This window comes from Lissotriton vulgaris, unplaced genomic scaffold (genome assembly GCF_964263255.1).
Source record: "Lissotriton vulgaris unplaced genomic scaffold, aLisVul1.2 SCAFFOLD_638, whole genome shotgun sequence".
NCBI classification, from domain to species: domain Eukaryota; kingdom Metazoa; phylum Chordata; class Amphibia; order Caudata; family Salamandridae; genus Lissotriton; species Lissotriton vulgaris.
Genome location: NW_028249064.1, coordinates 449714 through 476186, shown reverse-complemented (window position 1 = coordinate 476186; position 26473 = coordinate 449714). Strand labels below are relative to the sequence as shown.

The window sequence follows — 26473 nt, the reverse complement described above, 5'->3', positions numbered from 1 at the left end:
TTATACTGTGATTTTATGAAATTTTATAAAATCCTTTGGAAATTTTGTAATGGTTATATTGTTTTACTCTGTGTAAATAATGCATATTTTGTACAGTACCTTTGTCTTTTTATGATATTGATTTATCGAAATAAAGTATTGTGACTGAGTTAAGTGTTTATCGCCATTGGCATCATCCATTGATCGCTTAAGCACTTAGTTACCCGCTCTTAGCGCAGAGCGATACCCACCCACTGTTTGGATGCATAATATACAGTTATTCATTTAGGGGTGTGGTGCTTATAACCAGAACACTAAGTCACTTTCTTATCTGACTTACCAGACATACCTCTGAATAGAGAAACCTAATTGTGGGTTTGTCTCTCCATGTGTGTCTTTAATATCTTTCCACAGGTGCATTTTAATTTTTGAGCTCCATAACTGCGAGCATCCCGAAGGCATAAATATTTTTCCCTTTGCATGCACTTTTTAACATTTTTTCACTTTCACGTCCCCAGGTTAGGGTGGGCCTTAGCATGCCCATACCGCCGGGGTTTAGCCCACTATAGGTCCTGACGAATGCCAGGTAAATTAACACCTACATTGGCAGAAACATGTTGACCACCTCTTAAGTCTATGGGAAACAACCAAACAATTTATTTGGCTCAGTTTCCAACACATTGCTTTTAACCATGTCCAATTGATCAATTAATACATCTTTTTTGATACTTGTAGACATTTTTAATCTCACCATCAACACTATCACTTAGCACTCACAATTTCACTGTACCCGCTCCGCAGTAAACCTGGGGTTGAAGCACACCGGGGAGGCATTCTGCCTCTCCCAGTGGGGCCCGATGATGAAGCATGTCACCAACCAGGTTGGCGAGTGAGGGCCTTCTATACAAACCCAACTGGTTTTGTATATTTTCTTTGTTCTGGCTGTTTTATTGAGAGTTTCTTTACACTCTTTCCTTGTTTTGAATGCTATATTTTGGGGATTAAGAGTGTATTACTACGTTTTCCCTACCTCTCTTTTTGTTGAACTATTCAGCTGGAAGCTCAATTTAGGAGGAAATACGTTTTTTTAAAGCCAATAAAGGATCATCTGACCTCCTGTACCACTACGGTGAAATCCGGGTATATCTAAATGTCCATTCCTTGGAAGTACTGAGGGAGAGACTTTTCTCTGCCAAGGCGTGTCTCTGTCCTCCTAGTTTAGAGCCGTGCAATAAGAGGTCGAGCAGGAGCCCCAAGTGGTGGCTGAAGACACAACACCCTGTAAGCCTTGACAATAAAGCATTGGAATAGGTCTCTACCCAGGATCTCCCTTAATAGTTGTTCAATAAACTTCTCCATTTTACCCGAATTGGTGGATTATGCAGGCCAAGGATGCAAAGATAATTGCGCTTAGAGCGCGATTCCAAATCCTCATTTTAATGGTAAATTTCAACATATCGGCTAATTTTGCGACTTTGGTCTCTAGTTCTATAGTATCATCCTAAGTTGCAGATATTCTGTCCTCTGCCTCTTTGATAAGGGCATCATGCTTATCAATATGGGTTTTCATGTGATTAAGGCACGCAGGAAAGGAATCGAGCTTTCCGTTGATCTGCTGGAGTGCATTTTAGGAAGCAGGTTTTGGGTGTTTATCTCGTCACTTTCTACAGGATGCCAAGCTTCCAGGTCAGGTCGATCTGGTCGGGACACAATTCAGCTCTAGACATCTTGCACAAGTTGATAATTTTTTTAGGTTGATTCGGACCGTTCTTGCCCTTAGTAGTAGTTAGCGATGATCGAGCACCCAAGGGCACAGTGTGATGTGAAATGGTAAGACAGCTGCAGTTTAAGACAATAAAGGGGGCCACAGATATACCTCGCTCACCATAGGTTTCGCAGAGTTCTCAAAAACTAATGAAAGTTTAGGACCTTTGACTTTTAGGTTCATTTTTGGGCTCCTACCCGGAGGGACTTCGAAGCCCACTAGGTGGGCAAGGCAGTTGCTCTTGATCTCCCCCGGCCTGGCTGATGGGACATCTAGAACAAGGAATGCCATAGATGGCTAGGATGAAGCCTCATCATGAAGCAACAAGGCTCAAAACATTTACAGGATTAGCACAGCATGCTTCCTCTGCATCTTTTCTAAGGCACATTACCACTGTGGGAAACTGCCAGTCAACGCAGGAATATTTGGCTCACACCTTCAGAAAACATTATTTTTTCAGCTCAGAATTTGTACTAAAGCGGACACAAAATTTTGGCTGTATAGCAAATATGATCTCATGCTGGGAAAAGTGGACTAATGCATCAATTCCAGGATTCTGTTTTGACCTTGTGGTAACAAGTTCGAACCTTAGCTGTTTTACTCAGCCTTTGATCCTTTGAAGTCAATAAGATGAGTACCACTGAGCTGGGTAACAATCAGTAGTTATTTCAGTGTCAAGAGCCCGAAGGTTGAATGTGCACTTTACAAATACACGTTACGTCAGATAGGGGCTAAACCTTTACCTCGCTTAAGCAAAGTGGACCCTTGTAGATCCACACAGGCTATCAGGACACTAAAACAGGGTAGAAACTGGTGCCCACTGACAAACACCAGAAATAATAAGAGCCAGACATACTTAATAAAACATCTCTGTCTGTGAAAGCCTCATTGCACTGCCAACTTCTGTGTGTAGCCTGTAGGAGCTGTGTGATGGAATGGAAGGGCGGTATTAGCAAGACCTGCTGCAGACGGAATCAAGTAAGGGGATTGCAAAGCAGACCATTCTCATCTGAAACTTTATTAAACACTTGTCGATGCACTCTATTCCCTTGAAAAAGTATATGGTGGGGATTCAGGTCTATATCATGGTGCCGCTACTTAACCTTCAAATGCCAGGTATTACAATTGAAGGGAAGTATCCGATTCCCTTGTTTTTACCCAACTATAGGAATTTGTGTTAATGCCACAACAGGTCAGAAACACAGAGCCAGAGAAGCAGAAGATCAACTCACTACACAATTCACCTGTCGCGTCTTGCTCATAGGCTAAAGTCAACAAGCATTTGCAATGCAATAGGTCTCACATTAGGAAAGTGTGAGCTATTGGTATTGTAAATGACAATTTATTTTAATATGTGTTGGCTTTGAAAATATATAAATTATTAGCATTGTTATTCACAAAGCCAATAGCTGCCTTACACTTTCCTAATGCGAGTCCTATTGGCGATGGCAATGCTTATTGGTAGCAAGCAATGACAGTGCTGTTGTGGTGCCGAGTGATGATGTGGTGGGGCTGGGTGATGTGGCGGTGTCCCAGAGTGATGTGGCGGTGTCCCCGAGTGATGTGGCGGTGTCCCCGAGTGATGTGGCGGTGTCCCCGAGTGATGTGGCGGTGTCCCCGAGTGATGTGGCGGTGTCCCCGAGTGATGTGGCGGTGTCCCCGAGTGATGTGGCGGTGTCCCCGAGTGATGTGGCGGCGTCCCCGAGTGATGTGGCGGCATCCCCGAGTGATGTGGCGGCATCCCCGAGTGATGTGGCGGCGTCCCCGAGTGATGTGGCGGTGTCCCCGAGTGATGTGGCGGTGTCCCTGAGTGATGTGGCCGTGTCCCCGAGTGATGTGGCCGTGTCCCCGAGTGATGTGGCCGTGTCCCCGAGTGATGTGGTGCAGCAGCAGAGAGACTGAAGCTAAGAACACGCAGGGTTGAGTGCTACAAAGCGCGTTCAGTGTATCAAAGCACAGAATGATGGAGCCGTGAAAAAGCAAGGGGAAACAGGAAAACACAGGGAGAGTGTATAATGATAGAGGGAGCGAGGGCTGGGGCTTGGACAGCAATGAAGCACGGGGTCGAGAAGGTACTGAATGGGAGAACACGGAAAACACCCAGGGTAGACTGTTCTTTTCCCCTTACTATAATCTCGCCGGAGCAATGCGCAAGCGCATTGGCTCAGGCGAGACCTAAAAATCAAGGCCAAGATAGTGTTGATACCATTTTCTTGGGAGGTACACCCACATTTTCGAACCAATCATTTGACACTAAACTTTCCAACAAGATATATTGCCCCTTTCCATGGAATATGAATAATGGCAGTGTAGCTTCATCCGGTTCAACACAAAAAGGGATGGGATTCGTTTCTACCCAAAATCTCTTTGAAAGAGACAGAAAGGTACCCAGGGCGTTCATCCTCTCTGCATTTGTCAAGATATACTGGATGCAATTCCAGATTAGAGGGTGGACTAGTAAAGCCAAAACACCAGGGAGGAATGTCAGTGAGTTCAAGCTTACCATGAACTCATCTTAGTTTGATGGTGTCAATGAAGTCATCCAAGGTTGAAGGTCACATTAGCGTCATCTACAGATAAAGGCCATAATAAGGCCACGTAGGATTGCAGAACGGAATGATTACATTTTGGGTTGAAGATCATATTCAGGTGCGCTGTGGTTGAAAGGGCCGATTAGGTCAACTTTGGTTGATCCTGCCTGTGTGGTCAATTCAGGTCCTAGATTCTTACAAGGCCAGCTCAGCCAATGCAAACTTTGCAATAGTGGCCCAGAGAGGCAACTCCCTTTTGGCCCTGTGAGGGTCAGAACCACTTTAGCCACTCAGAGCAGTTACCCTCCCTCTTCATCATCCCCCTCCTCACTTCACCCCTGTCAAAGGAACTAACTTGAGGATTTGAGGTGCAGATTACCTGTGTGTATACCAAGGGGACGCTGATCCAATCATAGTGGAAGAGCATGCCGCAATTCCCACGAAATGCATTCAGTTCCTAAGGGGAAGAAAAAGAAATGTCATAATTGACAAACACACTAATTACCCCTTCAAAATTCCTTAAAGAAACAAAAACAAACAAAAAAACAAGTCTTGTAAAAACCCTCCCCTCCACCATGTGTTCCTCTCACCCCAGCAAGGAGAAGTGCTTTCTCCGCTATCCAAGATCAAGATCACCCCCAAGCCCAATATCCCTGGTCACGCCCCCCCCCAAGCCCGCCCCCATCCAACAGGGAAGCCCCAGGCTGAAATTCCCTAACTGTCAAATAAACAATAGGGGGTAGCTCCTACCCCTGTGTTAGCCAAAGAGGAGTCGCTTCTGTGCCCCATTTATTGGTAGTCATTATTCACCCGTCAATATCAAATGAAGAATCAATTCACACCCATCAGTACCCAATGAAAAGTAATTTCTTAGCCCTTCAATACCCAGTGAGGCTCAGGTCTCACACCTCCAATACCCAATGAGGAGTCTATCATCGCCCCTTAAAAAATATGAGGGGTCCATCCTCATCATTCCAAAATTCAATGAGGAGTTTCCATGCCTCATACCATACCCTACCCTACCAGTGAGCAAGAACCCTTGCAGAGTTGGGAGAACATTTACAACCAATTTCAAACCTCACAAATTGTTGCCACCCCTCCCCCCTACCACCACGCCCGGTCCATCTCACCTCCATCAGCATGTTCAGTGCATGGTCATCTCTGATCCGGCTTTCTTTCCGGGCCTGAGCCGCCAGGTTGGTGAACCAGACACAAGGCACCCAGTACTTGTTGTAGGAGGAGTGGAGAGCATCGTATTTCTTGCGCTCATCCCTGGTCATGAAGCCTGGGTGATGGGGAGAGAACTCATGAGGGCACTAAATGCAGCATCAACTTGATCCCCATTAGATCATTTCTCACCATAATATTGCAGCTTAACTTTAATAGTGCTCCAACAACCACATATTGGTTAAAAAACACACCACTTCACACAGGAGGCAAAAAAACACATCGAAAAAAATTGAAAAGATCTACACGACCCGGGTGCCAATGTAGCTTTCATGAGAGCTCAAACGTGTGACAATATTGCAGACATTAGTGTTGCTGGAGTGTCAGCTACCATCTGTCACAATGCTTAAACCTATGCAGGTCTTGGAATATCATCCCATGCTGCATATTTCATTAATAAAAATCTTGGCATTTGCCCAATACAAGTAACAATTCAACCTGAAAGTGCAATATTAAGTGCAGACAAGGTTTTGCCTATGGAGGCAAGAGCCAAAGGAAGTTTGGCATTCATTCTTCCCAACAACGTCAATTATAATAGTTTGAGACTTACAAACGACTACAGAAGTTTGCAAGCAGCTTCCCAGTTAGGATAGACCAATTATCTTCCACGTAGGCTGTTGGCATATATATACTTCTTTCTAGCCTGATTGGATATTCCCATTTCGTACCATTCCTTCAGATTTTACAACTACTTCCTATCTTACTTGAACATATGAACTTCTTCCCACTCTTGGTCAAAAGTGGGTTACTCTTGGTCAGATATGCCCATTTCTTCCTGGCTCAATCGGATACACTCCCTTCAAGTCAGCTTGATTAGGAATACCGACTTTATCCCAGGTTGTTTGGATATAGAATCTTTACAAATAAACAAAAAAAGAGGTTGAAGTATCCAAAAATCGTTGGGGTCCGGTTTGAGGAAATACTAGGTGTATAAGCGGGCTGCGAGTGCTGAGGGCAATGTGCCAGGGACGCTCCAACCCCCCTCCCGAGACCCATGGTGCAGTTAGCGCCATATTTTAAAGTTCTGATACACTCCACGACTAGGAGTATTTTTGGAATGAGCATTCCGCTCTTCCACTTTTTTATGCACTTTATCACTTTTTATTAGTTTTTCACTTTCACGCCCCCAGGTTAGGGTGGACGATTAGAGAGTCCATACCGCCGGGGTTTATTTCTGTCCTGACGAATGCCTAGGTAAATTGATAACCATCCCTTAAGGCTGAAACATGTTGACTGATTTAATTCTGAATTAACCATCCATTACCTTTGGCACTAAATTCAGACACATAAACCTTTTACCCGTGTCCTAGGGATCATTTATTAAACTTTTTTGTAGATACCCTTTAGACACTTTTAATTTTAAGTTAACCTCACAACACGCCCATTTCACACAACCAGCTCCGCAGTCTTCTGGCGTCGCAGCACACCGAAGAGGCACTCGGCCTCTTTGGTGGGGCCCGATGATGAAGCATGACACTGACTAGGTCGGTGTGTGAAGGCTTTCTTCTCCACCCAAATAGGGTGTGAGTTCCACTAGTTGTTTCGCTCCATCTACGTGGCTTTTTGATACTTCAACCTCTCTTTTTTTGTTTATTTGCATTAAACCGGGGATCAAGAGAGTGTTCCTGAATTTCCCTGTCTCTCCCATTGTTATTTTGTATAGCATCTTTACATCAGGCTGTTGGGCAACACAAACTTCTTCCTAGCCTGCTGCATCACAGCCTAGTCAGGCATGCCAGATTATTTCAAGCTCAACCTACATTTTCACTTGTTTTGTACCTGACGAGTTTGTGGTCTGTAGGTCCAGCCTTATTGAATATTCTTGCATTGGCCTTTCTGCCCTCCACCACTTGATCGATGGTGGGATATTCCCATTCCTCTCACCTTGGTTGTGTATGCAAGTACTCGCTCAGCGCAAAGTGATATGCTTGGGTCTACCATGCCTAGCGGGGTGTAAACAATGATGCCCTGTTCAGTAGGCTATACCCCACTCTTCCCAACTTTATTGGCCATGCCTGTTTCTACATGTCATCAGTCATACCAGTATTCCTCCCAGTTGTGTTAGGCATATTTACCTCCATCATGCTACCAAAGGTGTGATAGATATATCCACCTCTTTCAAGTTTTGACAGCCAAGCATGCCTTCAATCAGCCTAGTTAACTAAGATGGCATCTTCAATGCTCAAGTGGGGTGCACCCGGTTCCACCTAACTTTTGCAGATATCCAATCTCCGATCCAGTTATTGGAAATACCTGCTTCCACCACGTGGTCCACTGTGGGGAACCTCTTGAAGACAGCGGTGCTGACGGAGCGCAGGATGAGCAGGGAGGACAGGTTGCAGTAGCGCATGAGCGTGCGGCGATAGAGACGTCCTTTCTCATCGGACCCATGCACGTTACCAGAAATGACGCACATGAGCCGGTCAGGTAATGGGATGCTTTTGTACTGGTTCCACCACCGATTCACAACCAGAGTGACGTAAAAACCTGTTGAGATGCACAAAAATATTGATTGGTTACAGTTGAAATTATTTTAAATGTGTTTCAGAAACATTTTGAAATTGCTGATATACTCTGGATGCATTGGAAGGTTACCCGGAATAGCATAATGATAGACCTTCTCCTCACCGCAGCAGTCAAAACAATACTAGCAAACTGGAAGGACACAGGAAGGCGGCCTACAAGGGCTGGGTCAACTGGGCCACCTTCCTCAGAGGGGCGGACAACATCACTGCACTACACTCACCCAACCACACAGCAAGGGGCGAAATGTGGGCCTCCCTGGATAAACACTTAGGCCCATACAAACCGCCCATAGGAGGAGCCACTGACAGTCCACCTAAGCCAATATTGGACACGGGTAGCTCGCCGTAGAGGGGCCATATAATGCTCTGTCTCCACCCCCGCCCCCTCCTTTCTTCACTCTACTCTTTTCTCTCAGGGAGGGTGCGGTGCAACAGTTTTACCAAGAATAATGCACGCCATTCAGCCGATTGCGATTGTGACCTACGTCCAGCCATGCTAGCTGCCATGCCGAATGTAACCTCAAAGGTGTCTGTAATACACCCTCATGCGCAGGCCCGGACTGGCCGTTGCGGACACCGGGCAATCCCCCGGTGGGCTGCATGGTTGGGGGCCGGTTTTGGGCCCCTGGGGGCCGTTTTCTGGTTACAGGGCTGTTATGCTGCAAAAACGGCCCTGTAACAAAAACGTCCGAAAACCGGCCCTGGCACAGAGCGCGGTCGCACCTCCCCCTCCCCTCCTCCCGGAAAGGGGGGGGGGGGGGGAAGGGGGGGGGGAGAAGGGGGGCCGGCTGAGCACTTTGCCAGGGCCGGTTCTGGTTCCCAGTCTGGCCCTGCTCATGCGCTACTACTGTACTGTATATATAAAAGAAACTTTTAATAAAATACTCTGAAATAAAAAAAAGAAATTGGTATGATCTTGAATAAGGCAGGAAAGACAGCAACCTCTGTAAAAAGGATGCTTCTCTTACTCTGGGAAAAGTGTAAAATGTCTGAGAGAACGCTTGCAAACTTTGCCCCCCAACTGTGTTTTCAATGAAAGATGAAGCATACATTTGGTCAGGTTTAAAGTTGTGAAATCACAAAGACTTATCTTATGTCCTCGTGCTTTAAAACGTTCGCATTACATTTCATAGAACTTTAGGCTGTTCACTCACAATTTTCGTTTACCACTGAAATGTTGCACATAACTTTTTGAAATGTGAAAACTGAGTGCACACCAGTGGGCTTCATTTGAATCATTTTGGGGAAGTGCTCTAGTAAGTGAAAAAAGTTTGGTTTGGTTTTAGAGTAGACTGTTCCTTATTTGGTCCATTTTCAAGATGGCGGCTGTAGGAAACCATTTTTTTGCATGCTCTCTCTGTAATTTCTTTCTTGTAGGGAACCATAATGCTGATATTTTGCTAATGGGAATAGTAACACGATGCCAATCAGTTCTTACTGCATGTGTTTTTCCCTTAAACTTGATAATGGTCCAGAATAATTTGCATATTCGTATTTTGTGTAAAGACAGCAGGACAGTGTTCAACAAAATACAAGACAGCTGAAATGGTGCCTTTAAGTGCTAAGGGTAAGCTGTATCAAGTTTATAACATGTACCACTCAATTGTTTTAAGATGAAAAACATAAGTTGGAGGGGTCATGTTTTCCGTGACACTGCAAACAACTTTTGTGCGAGTTTCAAAAACCACTTTATTTTATGGGTCTGGCTAGGAACAAAGCTAGAAACACCGTTTTTGAGGCCAGGATTGGACTGCCAGCAGGGCACTGTATGGGTACCAGAAGGGTAATTGACAGGCCAGCCTACGAGACAGTTTGTTGGCTATCTTGGGCCCGTTTTGTGATTTCCCTGTGGTTCCCACAAATATTGCCTGCAGTAAGCATAAAAGCTAGGGTCGCCCACATCTTGTAAAACATCTATAAAGCGTGTCTGTACAAGTTCAAATATGGGCCACTTTTTTCATTTTTATTATTCGATTTGCAAACAAGGGCTAATTTTGTTTTGGTGCCTCCGCCGACCCCCAGAAAACTCAAAAACTTCCAACCAATCTCCCTGCTCCCATTCCCAGCGAAAGTACTGAAAAAGATAATCAATAATCGACTCATGACACTCCTGGAGCAAAACCAGCTTTTCGACGCCTCCCATTTTGACTTCCTCAGCAATCACAGCACCGAAACCGTCCTGATCACAACCACCGATAACATCCAAACCCTCCTCGACCGAGGAGAAATGTCAGCTTTAATCCTCCTCAACAGCCTTCGACACCATACCGTAACACACACTAATCGAAAGGCTCCACCACATCAGCATCCAAGGTGAGGTACTCAGATGGATTACCTCTTTCTTCACCGGATCCACCTTTCACCTCAGATCCCAAGGAGATCACCTTGCTGTCCCCCAGAGCGCATCCCTCAGGCCCATGCTCTAACGCATATATGACCCCACTGGCCAACATCATTAGATCCCACAGTCTCAAAATAATTTTCTACGCAGACGACACCAAACTCATCCTCTCACTCACCGACCCCACCCCCATCAGAACCAACTTCCTCAGATGCATGACACATGTTGCTGAGTGGATGAACAACTGCCTGAAGCTGAACACAGACAAGTCAGAAAAACTGATCTTGTCCAACAGCAGCAACACATGAAACGATTCCTGGTGGTTATCAGCCCTATGGCCCACTCCTTCCAACCACACCAGAACCCTCAGAATTATCACTGATAAGTTCACAATGAAATCACAGATCAACGCAGTATCCTGCACCTGTTTCCTCACTCTGCGTATGCTAAATAAGATCTTCAAGTGGCTACCCCTACACACAAGATGCACTGTGACACAAGCACTCATCACCAGTCAACTGGACTATGGCAATCTCCTCTATGTAGGAATCACCGCACACCTGTACAGAGACTTCAGACCATACAGAACGCTGCAGCCAGAATCATCCTACGCCCTCGCTGACGAACCCACATCACACCCCGCCTCAAGAAACTCCACTGGCTCCCCATACAGAAGAGATGCCAATTCAAGCTGCTGACCCATGCATATAAGGATACACTCAACCGAGGCCTTGCCTACATTAATTAACACCTGAACTTGCACCAACCATCTGGAAGACTGCGCTTCGCATCCCTTTCACTTGCCCATACTCTAGCATCTACCAAAGCAGAAGTGTAGGACTCTCCTTCCCCCAGATCGCTACAAAGACCTGGAACGGCCTACTCAAGCACCTCCGGACCATAAACTCCTTCCGGAATTCCGAATGGCCCTCAAAACCTGGCCATTCCAATAAGCCTCCAGGGCCTACCTACACACACCTGGATACCATATCGTGTGATTAGCTGCGATCTATAAATCCAGATTGGGTAATTGGGTTCATTTTCTGCCTAGGACCACAGGTGCTTGTGGCACTGTACTACTCAATGGAAATATAACTATGGTGTACTTAGAGGTTTAGTACGAATTTCACAGAAATGTCTGTTTTAGAACCACTGCTACATTACTAACTTTACCAAAGTGGTCTGCCCAGGGTAACTGCTTGCTAGGGCTATCTGCAGCCCATTCTCTGTGCAACTCAACAAGTAAAGCCCCAGCTGGTGGGGGTATGAGAGCCCCACAAAACTGTTGAGGATCTATAGGATTTCTGAACCCAGTACTGCCATCCCTTTGGCAGAAGCAGAATTGCACGGATTAACAAGAATTAACAACATCAGTATGTCTTGCCTTTGCAACCTACTTGCTTTTGCCAGTGTTTTTCAACCATGCTTTGCAACATGGGGGAAAGAAATCGGGCTTTGGGGGGGCGGCCGACCAACAGGAAGTCTGCCTCTCCCGGGGATTTTTGGGTCAAGGGTGTAACCAAAGCCCAATTGGGCTTGTTGGGCTACACTTGGGCTGGATTTGAGCTGAGGGTACAGTGTTGTCATTTCTGAGTATTGAAATGGATTAGTGGGCAATGGAAGCCCATTTGCCGATGGACAAAAAATTGCACATGCTGATGTTGATTGACGGTTTGCTGGCCAAAAAGAAGGCGACAGTCAGGGAGGTACAGGTCTTGCTAGGACACCTACATTTTGTGTGCAGGGTGCTGGGAGCAGGGCAAACTTTTTGCAGAAGGCTGGGGATGTCTTTGGCAGGTCTGACAATGCGGCACCATCATATGTGCCTGTCGGCCGGAATTAAGGAGGACTTGTGCATGTGGCGCACCTTTCTGGAACATTTCAACGGCATCCCTATGGCAACCCCAGAAGAATTGAAATGGGATGTCACGATCTCGTCAGATGCGGCAGGGGCAGGAGGCTTTGGGCTCTACTGGCAAGGGAGGTGGTGCACAGAAGAATGGCTACCACACTGGAAGAATGAGGGGGGGGGGTAGTATTGCCTTTCTAGAGCTCTTTCCACTGGTAGTGGCCATGACAGTATGGGCTAGGGATTCTGCACACAAGAAGGTGATCTTTAAAGTGGACAATATGTTGGTAGTTCAGGTGGTGAACAGACAATCAGCCAGGGATGCCCACGTTCTCAAGTTGATGAGGGTTTTTGTGCTGAGATGTTTGGAGCATGATATCTTGTTTCAGGCCAGACATCTGCCAGGAGTGGACAATGACATTGCAGACGCATTGTCTTGTTCACAGTGGCAGAGGTTCCATGGGCAAGCCACAGAGGCGGACAAGGGCAGGACGCCGGTTCCAGCATGGATGTGATATGTAGGAGACAAAGGGTCATACGGTTGGACAGCACTGGGTAAAAGGAGGAGCAGGTAGTGTAGTTCATTTTGTCCATGATTGGCAAAGGTTTGCCTAGAGTAATAATAGCAGGCAAGTTGTCGGCCATAGCTGTCATGGGAAAATTGTGGTGGGGTTATGCGCCTTTAGAGGGGGAATTAGGCAGTAGATTACTGGAAAGTTGGGCATGAGAGAGGGGTGGCAGACCTCAGCAGAGAATGACAGGGTCGGTATACTGGCCGGCTTGATACGGCTTATCCCGCAAATATGCCGCAATGCAGAAGAAGTGGTTTTGTTTTTCACGTTAATGTCTTGGATGTACTTTGGGGCTTTTTGGGTTTCTGAGCTGCTGGGTGCTAGGGGGGCACAGGGGGTTCAGTGGGGAGAAGTGGTCTTGCGGGTCGACACGGTGGCAGTGCAGCTCAAGCAATTCAAAACAGACCAGTGGGGCGGTCATGGGACCGGTAGTGGACAAGACAGTGTGTCCAGGGACTTGGGGGGGAGTATCAGCGTAACTAGGGCAGCAGCGTGTCGGTGTCTCAGCTGCTTTGGGTCCTGAGGCGAGCCCTCCAATGCTTGGGGAAAGATACTAGCCAGTTTGGGACACATTCATTCCACATAGGGGAAACCATGACGCAGCTAAGAGAAGATGGGGGAGGGAAGCAATTATGCGGTTAGGGCGTTGGAAGTCGGATTGCTTTAAATCCTACATTCGGCTGCGGGGCGTTGGTGAAGGGGACGCTTGATGTTCATTTCCTTCCTCATATATGTGTCTTTTCAGGTGTGGTTGCAGGGCCTTCTGCGGCGGAATTATCCATCTTCATCGTAGGACACTCTTGTCATATGGGCAGAACGGTATGAGTTTACGAAAGGGAAATATTTGGATTTAGACTGTTGTTGTTGTTTCAGTGTTATTGGAATGGTAAGGGGGTATGAGATGGCTCGAGTTGTTTCCAACGTTAAACAGGTAGGTCAAAGGTGGGATTTGTCCAGACATGTTGATTATTCATTTGAGGAAGAATGACCTGGTTCACTGTAAAGGTTTGGCGCTGTTAAAGCAAATGAAGAGGGATCTCTTGGAGATTAAGCAGCAGTGGTCAGGTTGTTATGTTATCTGGTCGGAGTTCATACCCAGGAGGCATTTGGGGGGGGGGGGGTGGAGAGGCCAGCAGCGATAGATAAGGCCAGGAGAAAGATCAACCGGGACATGCAAATATTTTGTGACAGGGAAGGCATTGGGAGAGTGGAACATTCGGAGCGGAGGTATGGTGCGGTGTATTTTTTCAGAGAAGATAGGGTGCATTTGTCCAGTTAAGGACAGGAGTTGTATATAATACAGATTAAGGAGGTTTTAGACAGGGCTTTGGACATATGCAGATATCCAAAACAACAGGGTACCTAGTTGGGGGGGCGGGGTCAGAAAAGTCTGGTGCCAGAATTTTCGGAGTGGTGTTTTTTCTGGGTAATAGTTGCCAGATCTGTTTACAGTTACAGTTTATTGGTTGGAAAATGTCACTCCTGGAGCACGCAGGAAGGGGAAGTAGCATAGGAAGGTTACATAGATAGTTATGTTAGGTAATAAGAAGTTACAAGTTTAACGGGGCAGCAAGGAGGACTGATTTGGGGGTTTATAAATGGTTGCAAAGGGAAAACTTTAGGTGAGGGAGTGGGGGTAAGGCAGGAGGAAAATGTTTAGTGAGGTTTAGTTTTGTATGGCACAGGCCAAGGACATTCTTTGTAAGGTGCACCTGTCTTCAATAAAACGGCCTTTTTCACACTAACAAGCTGGTCTGTGGTCTTTGCTGCACCACCTTTTGGCCCAAAAAAGCTTGTTGACACTGCTGCCTACATCATTTTGTACGTCCACCTGCTGCCTACATCATTTTGTACGTCCACCATTTGCTGAATTATTAATACTATGCTACAGAAATACTGGGACACAACTGTTTCAGTAGGAGTAGCTTTATTAAATTAGTATGGATAGATTTATAAAAGAAGTATTCCTGGCAGAGTACTTTGTTTTATGTAATGACCATTCAGAATAATATAAAATATGCTTTACCGCAAGGCTACATAACTATTCCTCTGTATATTAAGCACGAGTATAACTATAAATGAATGTGACAGACTGCACAGCAACTCATCACGTTAAATAACTATAGTCATTAGTTTGTAAAATGTGGTTCAAGTAGACTGCAGAATGATGTTTGGAGAGGGAGCCAGAGAAAAAGAGAATAGACTGACATACATAAATGGACGTATCTACAGATAGACATTATTGAAAGGCGTGGAAATGTGCCCGGTTAACAGTGTGCATAAATATGCCAGTTTCTAGGGAGATTTATGAGGTTAAATAAGCAAGGGTAGGAGGCAGTATTCATTATCAGTTATTTAACGTGCACTAATATTACAGAGGCCCCTTGCTCTGAAGGGCTGGCTCCTGCATGTGTCTGCAAATCATGTGTTTGCAACAGGGTGCTCGGCAGTGAGCATTGTTTTTTCGCCAGTTTACAGACTCCATTTGAGCTGATGGTTGCAGGTGCCCCCCCCTCCTGTGTGTTTTGCTATACGCCCTATGTGGGAAGGGTATGCCCAGACGTGGGTCCCATGCTCACTACGCCACTGGAGTCAAGCTATCCTGGCTGAAGGCGGCTGATAGCCAGAAACCGGTCCTAGGATGCTTGATTCCGGTCCAGGTAAGACATGGCTTGGCAGTTCGGTCTGGACTGTTCCCATAAGGCGCAGGGTCAAGACTGATTTGCATATGGCCTTGTCTGAATTGGGGTGGCTTGGTGAGCAAAATAACGATGGATTAAACCCAGATCTGTGACTGAGGGGGGAATGTTTTGCCATTGTGCAACATTCCGTCCATCATCTTGTGTATTTTGGTATTCAGAATATGGGCATGAAGCTCAGCCCACTTCCTGCCATCTTTTGAATTGGCTCCTGTCACTCTCTTTTGTAAATGGTGGCTTTTCATTGGGCAAGAGGCTAAGTAGTTGCTCCTTAGTACCACAGTTTCTCTTCTTGTAACCTCCCATGAGGACACCCCCTGTTACATGTGTTGCTACTCGAAACTTTTTAGCTGTAGCCTCGCAGCACTATTTTCTTAAATGCCTTGCTCCTGCCTGCTGTAACAGGCAGGTCGCGCTCTTCCCCAACTTTTTAAAAATACAATGTAACCAGCGCAGCACACCTTAGCTGATATAATGGCGGCTACACCTTTTTTTTGTTAATTGTGAAGTGGCTGCATACCTTTTTTTCTATTTACTTTTCTTACAGTGGTGGCACCCGCTCTTTAGGTTTAAACACCTTAAGCTAAAACGCAGGTGCTAAAGCGCGAGTGCCGCGATCCATTTGCAATGCAATGGGTCTCGCATTATTTAAAGTTTGAGCTATTGGCGTTGCATTAATATTAGCAACGTCAATAGCTGAAACTCTCAGTAATACGAGACCAGTGGCATTGCAGTATTTTTTTCCTGTGCCATCTGGAAATCCGAGCACCCTCACTCCCCAAAGCTCACTTGATTCTTTAAAGTAGATGCCATTTACTTTTGAATTTCGACTTTCAGTAAGACATATCTTCCTCCGAAGTGTTAAACTGTTTCCAGTGCTGACTTTATTTTATAGTTATTTGCTTATAGAACCTGACCCTTCCTGTGCAATGTGAACATAATAGATTTATTCAACTCCGAACATACATCATTTTTTTTGGGTGGAATATAAAGGATCTGTTTCAAACAGTTGAGGCATTTTGCTTTTTTAATCAGGCCACATTCTCTTAAAAATGTTGTCTTTCTATGGTTGACCTGTTTCAGGTGTCAGCTGGTCTCTGTGTCGACTCTGTAAGTTGAGTCAAACTCTACTCGCCACGAGGAGGGACAGTGGGGAGGGGGGAGAGGTTGTTGAGCTGCCACTTTTTATGTCTCTGGCTCACCCAGTGCTGCCTCTGAAATGATATTGACATGCAATGATGGTGGTTAACAAGATGCATAGGTCAATACAGCTGTGTAGAGCAATCAGGAGAGATATGTTGAAGTTGGTGCCTATGAAGGAGAGCTCAGTACGGCTCCCTTCGGCAGCACATCAAACTATACAGCTCGGCCAGCTTATTTAATTAGAAATTTAATTAGAATTTACCCCAAGTTGCTAATTGTTGCCCCTGTTTGCAAGTGGACTGGCGAAATTCTTAGGCTGGGCATGGCGCATTAGATCTAATAGGCTTTCATATATTGCTTGATATGTATCTTAGATTGTTTTTATGCAACTTCCATGTATTTTGCTGTTTGAATTGTATGTTACTACCTATGCACTTGTTTACTGCCTTTTAACATGCATGTCTTGTTTTTGCACTGGTTTTTACTGTTTTTTAATATACATGTATTGCTTTTTATGATATGAATTATATCGAAATAAAGCTATTACTTACTTACTAATTGTTGTATGATGGCATTGTGGTGAATACGCTGCGCTCCGACTTGGCTCACAATTTCTAATGCTGTAGATTGCCCCAGCCACCTGCTTTTCAAAAACACACACAGAGACTCTCCCTGATCTGCTTTTCTTAGAGTCATGCGATCTTGGGGTAATGTTAATTATTGTAGGCACAAAATTGTGTGTGTGTTGAAGTCTCTTCTGATGTGCGAGTGTTTAGAGTTCCTATCGTTTAGCAGTCTGATCGAAATGTACACAATGTTCCCTGTTTGCCTCTAGGCGGTTACTGAACTCAAGCAGAAAAGGGAAGCAAGATTAACCAACTAACCAAAACTGACAGACTAGAAAGCTAGCGCATAGTTGCTGCTTAGTAAATTTTGTTTATTTTTGTTGGCTGAAACAACGATTCCTGGGTGATTTCCAAACGTATCAGCTGAGTTGTAGTTCACACGCTGAATAAGCCGATCTGAAGGGAGATGCTTTACTTTAGGTGACATGGACCTTTTATTTGAAGCCACAGCTTGTGCTTTTCACATTGATGTTGGGGTGTGGGTCTGGCATATGGAATTTGAAAAGGATCCCTTTGGCTCCACATCATCTGTAGATTAGTGGTGTTAAACACTAGTCTACTGGTTCCTTTGTAAATTTATGGACCTTAGAAAACAGATGCTGGCTGCCAGTTTAAAAAGTGCATTAAAAAGCCAGTAGGACGTTTATTTGGTTATATATGTGGGCATCAAAACTCTTAATCCAAATGAGTTCTTTTTTTTTCCTTTTTATCTTATTATTTTTTCCTTATTTTCACTTATACATTGGAGAAACACAATGATGCATCTTTCTGTTAGTGGACATGTTTGGCCATTTGCACCATCTATTAAGGGTCTTTGCTCCAGATGTGCCATTGTAAGTATTTTAATGATTGGAATACGCTGCAAACAAGTCCACTTTCATGGAGCAATCCAAACCATAACCTTTTCATTGAACAGTCTTCCGTACATTTGACTTTTTTTTCCATTGAGGATATTGCAAAATTATAAACACATTTCATGTCTAAGTCTTGCCAGAGCCAGCGCATGTGCTCTCACTTGTAAGACACTTTGTTACCTTACAGTGGGCTTACAGCCCACCCATTGTTTACCATTGGTTGGCTTCAGCATCACTCAGTCCCTTGCTTCTGTTTGGTTAGCAAGTGCTAGTTTTAGTCTTGGTTTACAAAAAGCAAGGCTGGCAGTAAAAGAGGCGCAGTTACTGCTAGCCCTGCTGCTCCTAAGCAACGACTATAAGTACAAAGTGCGTGTTTATGCACAGCTTGCAGGTTTTCAAAACACAAATAAAAAACATTGTACATTTCAATGCTAATACCACAAACTCTTGCAAATACGAGACCTATTGCATTGAAAATGCTTGTTAGAAGCAGCCCCTGCAGGAGTGTGTTTATGTGGCCTGCCAGACAGGGCAATGGTCACGTCTTAATAATTTAATGTTTTCAGCCAACCAATGAACTCTCTTTCTAATCTGGGCTGCACTCTGCAGGAAGAGCTTTGCTTGGATCAGCGTCTGAGAAGGCCATGACACCCTTTTGGCTCCTTTCAAAATAGAACTCCCCCCACAGAGGAGGTCGAATTGCAGCAGAGGGAACCAGATAGTAAAAAAAGATTGCCTCAAATGAAAAAGCATATGTTGTCCGCTTAAAACCATCAACAAGTAACCAATCACTCGAGTATTCCGCCAACAATGTCAAACAAGCACTTGCAATGCAATTGGTCTCGGGTTTGTGAAAGTTACAGCTATTGAAGTTGTAAATTATATTTTCTTTGTACTAGAGGAGTCTAGAGGACTAAGAAAGAGGAATTGCCACTGGGAAGAAAGAGAGAAAGAAAGAGAGAAAGAGAGAGAGAGAAAGAGAGAGAGAGAAAGAGAGAGAGAAAGAGAGAGAGAAAGAGAGAGAGAAAGAGAGAGAGAAGAGAGAGAGAGAAAGAGAGAGAGAAAGAGAGAGAGAAAGAGAGAGAGAAAGAGAGAGAAAGAGAGAGAAAGAGAGAGAGAGAAAGAGAGAGAGAGAAAGAGAGAGAGAGAAAGAGAGAGAGAGAAAGAGAGAGAGAGAAAGAGAGAGAAAAAGAGAGAGAGAAAAAGAGAGAGAGAAAAAGAGAGAGAGAAAAAGAGAGAGAGAAAAAGAGAGAGAGAAAAAGAGAGAAAAAGAGAGAGAGAAAAAGAGAAAGAGAGAAAAAGAGAAAAAGAGAAAGAGAGAAAGAGAGAAAGAGAGAAAGAGAGAAAGAGAGAAAGAGAGAAAGAGAGAAAGAGAGAAAGAGAGAAAGAGAGAGAGAGAGAGCTAGCTAGCTAGCTACAGGACTGCCTAGAGGACTTCGAATGAGGAATTACCAATGGGACCAGAGAAGCAGCTGGCAGCACTGCCTAGAGGATTAAGAATCAGGAATTATCTCTGTGATCAGAGACACATCTGCGATACTGCCTAGAAGACTTAGAATGAGGATTTATTGATGAAACCAGAGAAGCAGCTAGCAGCACTGTCTAGAGGACTTAGAATGAGGAATGGGACCAGAGTAGCAGCTAACAGCACTGCCTATAGGACTAAGAATGAGGAATTACCACTGGGACCAGAGAGACAACGCAGCACTGTCTAGAGGACTTGAGAATGGGAAATTAACACTGGGACGAGAGACACAGCTTCAGCATTGCCTAGAGGACTTAGAATGGCGCAGTTACTGAGGAGACCAGAGAAGCAGCCGCAGCACTGTCTAGAGGACTATGAATGAGGAATTACAACTGGGACCAGAGAAGCAGCACTCTCTAGAGGACTTAGAATGAGGAATTACTGCCAGGACAAGAGTAGCAGCTAGCAGCACTATTAAGAGGACTTAGAATGCCCTGAGTCATGTAAAGGGCCATTCCCCGCCCCAATAGGCGCAAATACTAGTGTTTTGTGACATTATTACACAGAAGGAATACAGAATGGAGCTCATTCTGAGTCCTGTGCAAAATCCATCAAGCCTGCTCATAAATAAGAGTACACAACAACAAATAATATCTGGGGGTCAAAGAGAGGTCAGTAAGTCAAGCAAGAAGGACCACTATACCAATTGCATGCAAAACAGTATCAGTGAGAAACAATAGTTAGTGAACGGTCAAGTCAAGACTCAAGAGTATATGGAGAAAAATGTATTGTTCCCATCAGAAGCCACACTGTACCGCCCTTGTTGTCATCATTTGGGATCTCCTTACCCAGGAGACACGACGGCCGGTAAGTAGTTACCGTGACCGAGATGTGATGTGAGTGCAGAACAGAAGGGTATGATAGTGGCTAATGAAAAAAGCAGTGTCTGGTGATTGGAGTGAAAAAGTGAAGGGTAATAATAAAATTAGGTGAGTTGGGTGGAAACAGAGAAATTTATTAATATCCCCCAATCCCTAAGATTAAAAGGCAGGTGTGGGTGCAGGTTTTAAATAATAACCGCACTTATTGGTGGTCGACATGTTTCTGCATTTACAAGAATGGAGTTTCTAATGCATTCTTCAGGACCTAAAAGATACACTACTGCTTTGTAAATAGAAATAAGATAAATAATGAAAAGATATCACCTGGACATCCAGGCGTACTCAACCGTATACTGTTAGTGCATAGTGGTAAGGGATCCAACATGTAAAACAAACAGACAAACAAACAAAGAAACAAATAGGACACTTAATGTTATTCACATTGTTTCTGTTTGTAATCATAATGGCAATGCAATATGTGCACTCATACTAGGACATAGTCTCAAGTATACACTCACCCGTGTATGTAGGCTGAGAGGCTTCACCCCACCTGGCTGCAGCGCAGGTAAAAGGAGCACCGCTCTGGGGATAATCATATAGTATTTACAGAGCGGTTTATCATGTGACACAAGACAGAACAAAGTAAAAATAGAGTATACTTCGAGACAAGAGGTGGTCTGGACCTCTTGTAAATCAAGTGGTGACAGACTTCTGGGCATGCCCGCCGTAATCTATCATGGTCAGTGAGGACGAACACCAAATGTTTGTATATTCAGAGTCTCTCGCGTTATGCTTAAGAGCGAGAGAATAGCCTGGCTGAGCGCAGAGACCGGCATAAAAATGATGAGTTTGCTCTAATGGTATGCCCCAAGGCTGAGCTCATTTAGAAAGACAGTGAGGATTTTATAGTACAGAGTACCGCTGCAGAGTACACAATTATGCGATCACAGAAACGAGCGTGGAAATAATGAATCGCTCTAATGGTATGCTCTAGGCTGAGTTCATTTAGAGTATTTTGTAGTACAAAGTACCGCTGTAGAGTACGCAGTTATGGAGAGCTCTTAAACAAGGAAGCCGCTCCGTATAAACATTACTTGTTAAATGCCAACACTTGGTTGTGGTAAGCTTGCGATCAAGGAGAGCTATTAAACATGGAAAACGCTCCGTGTAGACGTTGTTTGTTAAATGAAAGCCCACACGTTGTTATGGTGCTTCGAAATCAGTGCGATGATCGCAGAACTTTGTATCATGAAAACGGAGTAGCCATTAGCGGCGTGTGTTTCTCCGTATGCGCGTTTAGGAAAAAGGAGAATATACCACGCGCATTAAGAAAGCAGTGCGCACAGACAGCGTTCACTCACCTTTCCGTCGGTGTCTCCGGGCAGTCTTCAGTACTGCTCGGGGGGGCACCGATCACGGAACAAGATGATGTTTTGTATAATCGTGAGTCATCCCCAGGCGTCACGTGACAAGGGCAGTCACGTGGTGCTGGGGATTCTGGGAGATGTAGTTCGCTACCCGTTTATGCCTGTGATTAAGGGCAAAAATTGTTTCAGAAAAGTGTTGGAACATACTCTAGGCTGCACAACAAAGTGTAGTTAAAAAGTATATATATGTTGTTGAGTGTGTGGCAGCTCAAAACACACTCTATGGTATTTAAGATCACATTCTCCACGGCAGTAGTGTCAGAGTGTACACATACTGGAACGTGGCTGCTGGACAACTTTCCGCAAGGTATTAACGGATGGTGTATAATGACACTATACAGGGCAACATTCAAAGGGACATCCAGGGTATGGGCTCATTAAGGCCCTCCTTGTCGCTGTTGAAGCGGTATACCCATTTTTGTTCAATTTTGAACAAAAAACGGCTGACATCCGCACATGAGTCAGGAATGTTTGGTTGCTCAAGGACTGTCCAGTAGAAATCTTCAGGACCATGACCCTTCTCCAGAAAGTGTGCAGTGAGACGGGTGGCTTGTTTCCGACAACGCACTGTGCTTTTGTGTTCTTGGATGCGTGTCCGTATCTTTCTGGTTGTCATGCCGACATACTGTAATAGGCATGGACATTTGATCAGGTAAATTAAATTACTGCTGTTGCAGTTCGTAAACTTGCTTTGTATCCATGGGCGGTTGGTGCCGATGTCAATCTCAGTGGACTTGTTGGTCTGGGGACAGACGGTACAAGTCCCACACGGATGGTGTCCAACCACAGGTGGTAGGTCCCATAGGGTACCCACTTGCCTCACCTCCTTATTACGTGGGCGTGTGTGGACCAGTTGATCTTTTAAATTCGGTCCTCTCTTGTAGGCAAACATGGGCTGGGGGATGTCGTCACCTCCGGTTTTGAGGATAGACCAGTGTTTCCTTATGATTTTTTGCAACTGGTTTGATCGACTGTTAAAGGTGTTGACGAAAGCAATACGATCCGTTTTCTCTTTTGGAGGGTGGACTTCGAGTAGGGCCTCCCTGTTGTTATTTGAAGCCCTCTTTTTTGACCGGCGGATGATTTTCTTGGGATAGTGTTTCTCCTTCAATTGAGCCTCCAAATTCCTTGAGTGGACCTCAAAAGATTCCTTGCTAGAGCAATTCCTCTGCACCCTGAGAAACTGACCAAAAGGTAGGTTGTCTCTCAGGGCTCGCGGATGGCAGCTATCATATCGCAATAGTGCGTTCTTGGCCATAGGTTTGCGATATAGCTCCGATTCAATGCCAGTGGGAGTGGCATGCAGCCTTAGGTCCAGGAAAGCCAGGGATGTTCTACTGTATTCAATGGTGAACTTGAGATATGTGTTCTTGTCGTTCAGCCAACTGTGGAATGACATAAGATTTTCTTCCGTGCCACGCCACACCACCAGGATGTCATCAATATAGCGTTTCCATACATATATCGATGGTAGGTATGGATTGGTGGTTACTAGGACATCTTGTTGCTCAAAGTTGTGAACGTACAAGTTCGCCAGGCTCGGCGCGAAAACACTGCCCATGCTGGTCCCGGACGTTTGCAAGTAGAATGTATCCTCAAAGCGAAAGTAGTTTTCCTTCATAGCAATTTCTGCTAGGTGCATGATGAAGGGTGTTGGAGTGATAGATTGGTGGTTGTTCTGCTCCAAAAGTGTGCCCACTACTTCTAAGGTCTCAGTTTGAGGGATCGATGTGTAAAGGGACTCTACATCGAACGATACTAAGATGTCAGTTTCGATGTTATATTGTATCGTTGGAAGGAGTCTTAGGACATCTTTGGTGTCTTGGAGAAATGTGGGCATTGCTTTAACCATTGGGTTAAGAAAGTAGTCGACAAAGGTCGAGAGTGGTTCTAATACAGACCCAATGCCTGATATAATAGGCCTACCCGGTGGTGGTCTTAGTGGTTTATGCACTCTGGGGAGACCGTAAAAGTATGGGATCGTAGGGTGTTTGGTGACCAGATACTGTCCTTCTTGTGATGTTATCCATCCCTCACTAGTAGCTTCCTCTACCAAGGCGCTTATTTTCGTTTGTAGTCCTTCTGTTGGATCCGATCTCAGCGGTAGATAGGATTTCCGGTCACTTAGTTGCCGGAGGCATTCATTTCTATATGTCTCGGTATCTAAGATCACGGTGGCTCCGCCTTTGTCGGCCGGCTTGATGGTAATTTTATCGTTGGAAGTTAGTGAGCGCAAGGCTTGCTGTTCGTCCCTGGATAGATTCATGAAGGGCTTGACCTCTCTTCTGTAGAGGTTTGTGACGTCATTCTCCACAGCTGCTTCAAAAGTCAGAACCTTAGGTGGTAAGGTGGCACTTGGTGGATTAAACGAGGAGGGTCTCTTCAATCCAGTGTTGTTGTCTCTGGTGATAGTTTCCAAGTTGGTCGATTTAGCGAAGAAATAGTGCAATCTTATTTTCCTAAACAGCTGAGATAGTTCAATTTGAGCCAGGAAAGGATCACCTTTTTGGGTTGCTACGAATCCCAGGCCTTTGTTCAAGAGGCGCTCTTCGTTGGTAGAGAGTGTATGTGAGCTGAGGTTGATCACGATGCCGTCTGATTGCTTGTTCCCGCAGTGTCTTGGGGGACTTTCTTCCCGCTGCGTAGATCCATCCTCGATTGTTGTAGGGTATTCGTATCCGTGTTCCAATGAACTTGTTGTGGCACTGCTCCTTGTCTCCTCCTGCCTCTGCCTCGTCTCTGGCCAAACCCTAAAAAAGGAAACGACCCCGGGCCTTGTTGCATTTGTGGTGGGCAGAAGGGCGGACCCATTTGAGGAGGGCAGTTTGGTCCCATCATCCAAGGGTTGATAGGCCACCATGGTTGGAAGTTGTTAAAGTTCTGCGGTTGATTTCTCCAATTTCTCCTGTTCCCACGACCCCTAGGGGCTTGGTTAGAGGGTCCAGTTTGTGATGTGTCTGAATCACTGGAGGTCCCATCTGAACTAGAGGTGCCATACGTGGAGCCACCCTTTTTGCCACCTCGATTGAATGTGGGCGCTGTATAAGTGTCGCTAGTGTATGGGTACACTTTCTCCATTGAAAATCTCGCTAAGTCTTTTTTAAACTTTTCTAATTTCGTAGATAAGATCGACTCCTTGAAATCTTTGTTACTTTTGTCCGTGTCATCCTGTCCCTGAGGGGGACAAAAGTAACAAAGATTTCAAGGAGTCTATCTTATCTACGAAATTAGAAAAGTTTAAAAAAGACTTAGCGAGATTTTCAATGGAGAAAGTGTACCCATACACTAGCGACACTTATACAGCGCCCACATTCAATCGAGGTGGCAAAAAGGGTGGCTCCACGTATGGCACCTCTAGTTCAGATGGGACCTCCAGTGATTCAGACACATCACAAACTGGACCCTCTAACCAAGCCCCTAGGGGTCGTGGGAACAGGAGAAATTGGAGAAATCAACCGCAGAACTTTAACAACTTCCAACCATGGTGGCCTATCAACCCTTGGATGATGGGACCAAACTGCCCTCCTCAAAAGAGTCCGCCCTTCTGCCCACCACAAATGCAACAAGGCCCGGGGTCGTTTCCTTTTTTAGGGTTTGGCCAGAGACGAAGCAGAGGCAGGAGGAGACAAGGAGCAGTGCCACAACAAGTTCATTGGAACACGGATACGAATACCCCACAACAATCGAGGATGGATCTACGCAGCGGGAAGAAAGTCCCCCAAGACACTGCGGGAACAAGCAATCAGACGGCATCGTGATCAACCTCAGCTCACATACACTCTCTACCAACGAAGAGCGCCTCTTGAACAAAGGCCTGGGATTCGTAGCAACCCAAAAAGGTGATCCTTTCCTGGCTCAAATTGAACTATCTCAGCTGTTTAGGAAAATAAGATTGCACTATTTCTTCGCTAAATCGACCAACTTGGAAACTATCACCAGAGACAACAACACTGGATTGAAGAGACCCTCCTTGTTTAATCCACCAAGTGCCACCTTACCACCTAAGGTTCTGACTTTTGAAGCAGCTGTGGAGAATGACGTCACAAACCTCTACAGAAGAGAGGTCAAGCCCTTCATGAATCTATCCAGGGACGAACAGCAAGCCTTGCGCTCACTAACTTCCAACGATAAAATTACCATCAAGCCGGCCGACAAAGGCGGAGCCACCGTGATCTTAGATACCGAGACATATAGAAATGAATGCCTCCGGCACCTAAGTGACCGGAAATCCTATCTACCGCTGAGATCGGATCCAACAGAAGGACTACAAACGAAAATAAGCGCCTTGGTAGAGGAAGCTACTAGTGAGGGATGGATAACATCACAAGAAGGACAGTATCTGGTCACCAAACACCCTACGATCCCATACTTTTACTGTCTCCCCAAAGTGCATAAACCACTAAGACCACCACCGGGTAGGCCTATTATATCAGGCATTGGGTCTGTATTAGAACCACTCTCGACCTTTGTCGACTACTTTCTTAACCCAATGGTTAAAGCAATGCCCACATTTCTCCAAGACACCAAAGATGTCCTAAGACTCCTTCCAACGATACAATATAACATCGAAACTGACATCTTAGTATCGT

The 26473-nt window shown here is 45.2% G+C and overlaps 1 protein-coding gene across 2 annotated transcripts in view; it reads right to left on the bottom strand.

The window, feature by feature from the left end:
• Positions 1-26473, bottom strand: part of LOC147663710 (bestrophin-2a-like) — an 84713-nt gene that overhangs the window by 14579 nt on the left and 43661 nt on the right. For both annotated transcript variants that reach the window (XM_086950249.1, XM_086950248.1), the window contains 3 exons: positions 7756-7989; positions 5406-5560; positions 4655-4732 (listed from right to left, as the gene is read on the bottom strand). In XM_086950249.1, coding sequence (XP_086806375.1) covers positions 4655-4732; positions 5406-5560; positions 7756-7989 — 467 coding nt within the window. The remainder of the gene's footprint in view (positions 1-4654; positions 4733-5405; positions 5561-7755; positions 7990-26473) is intronic.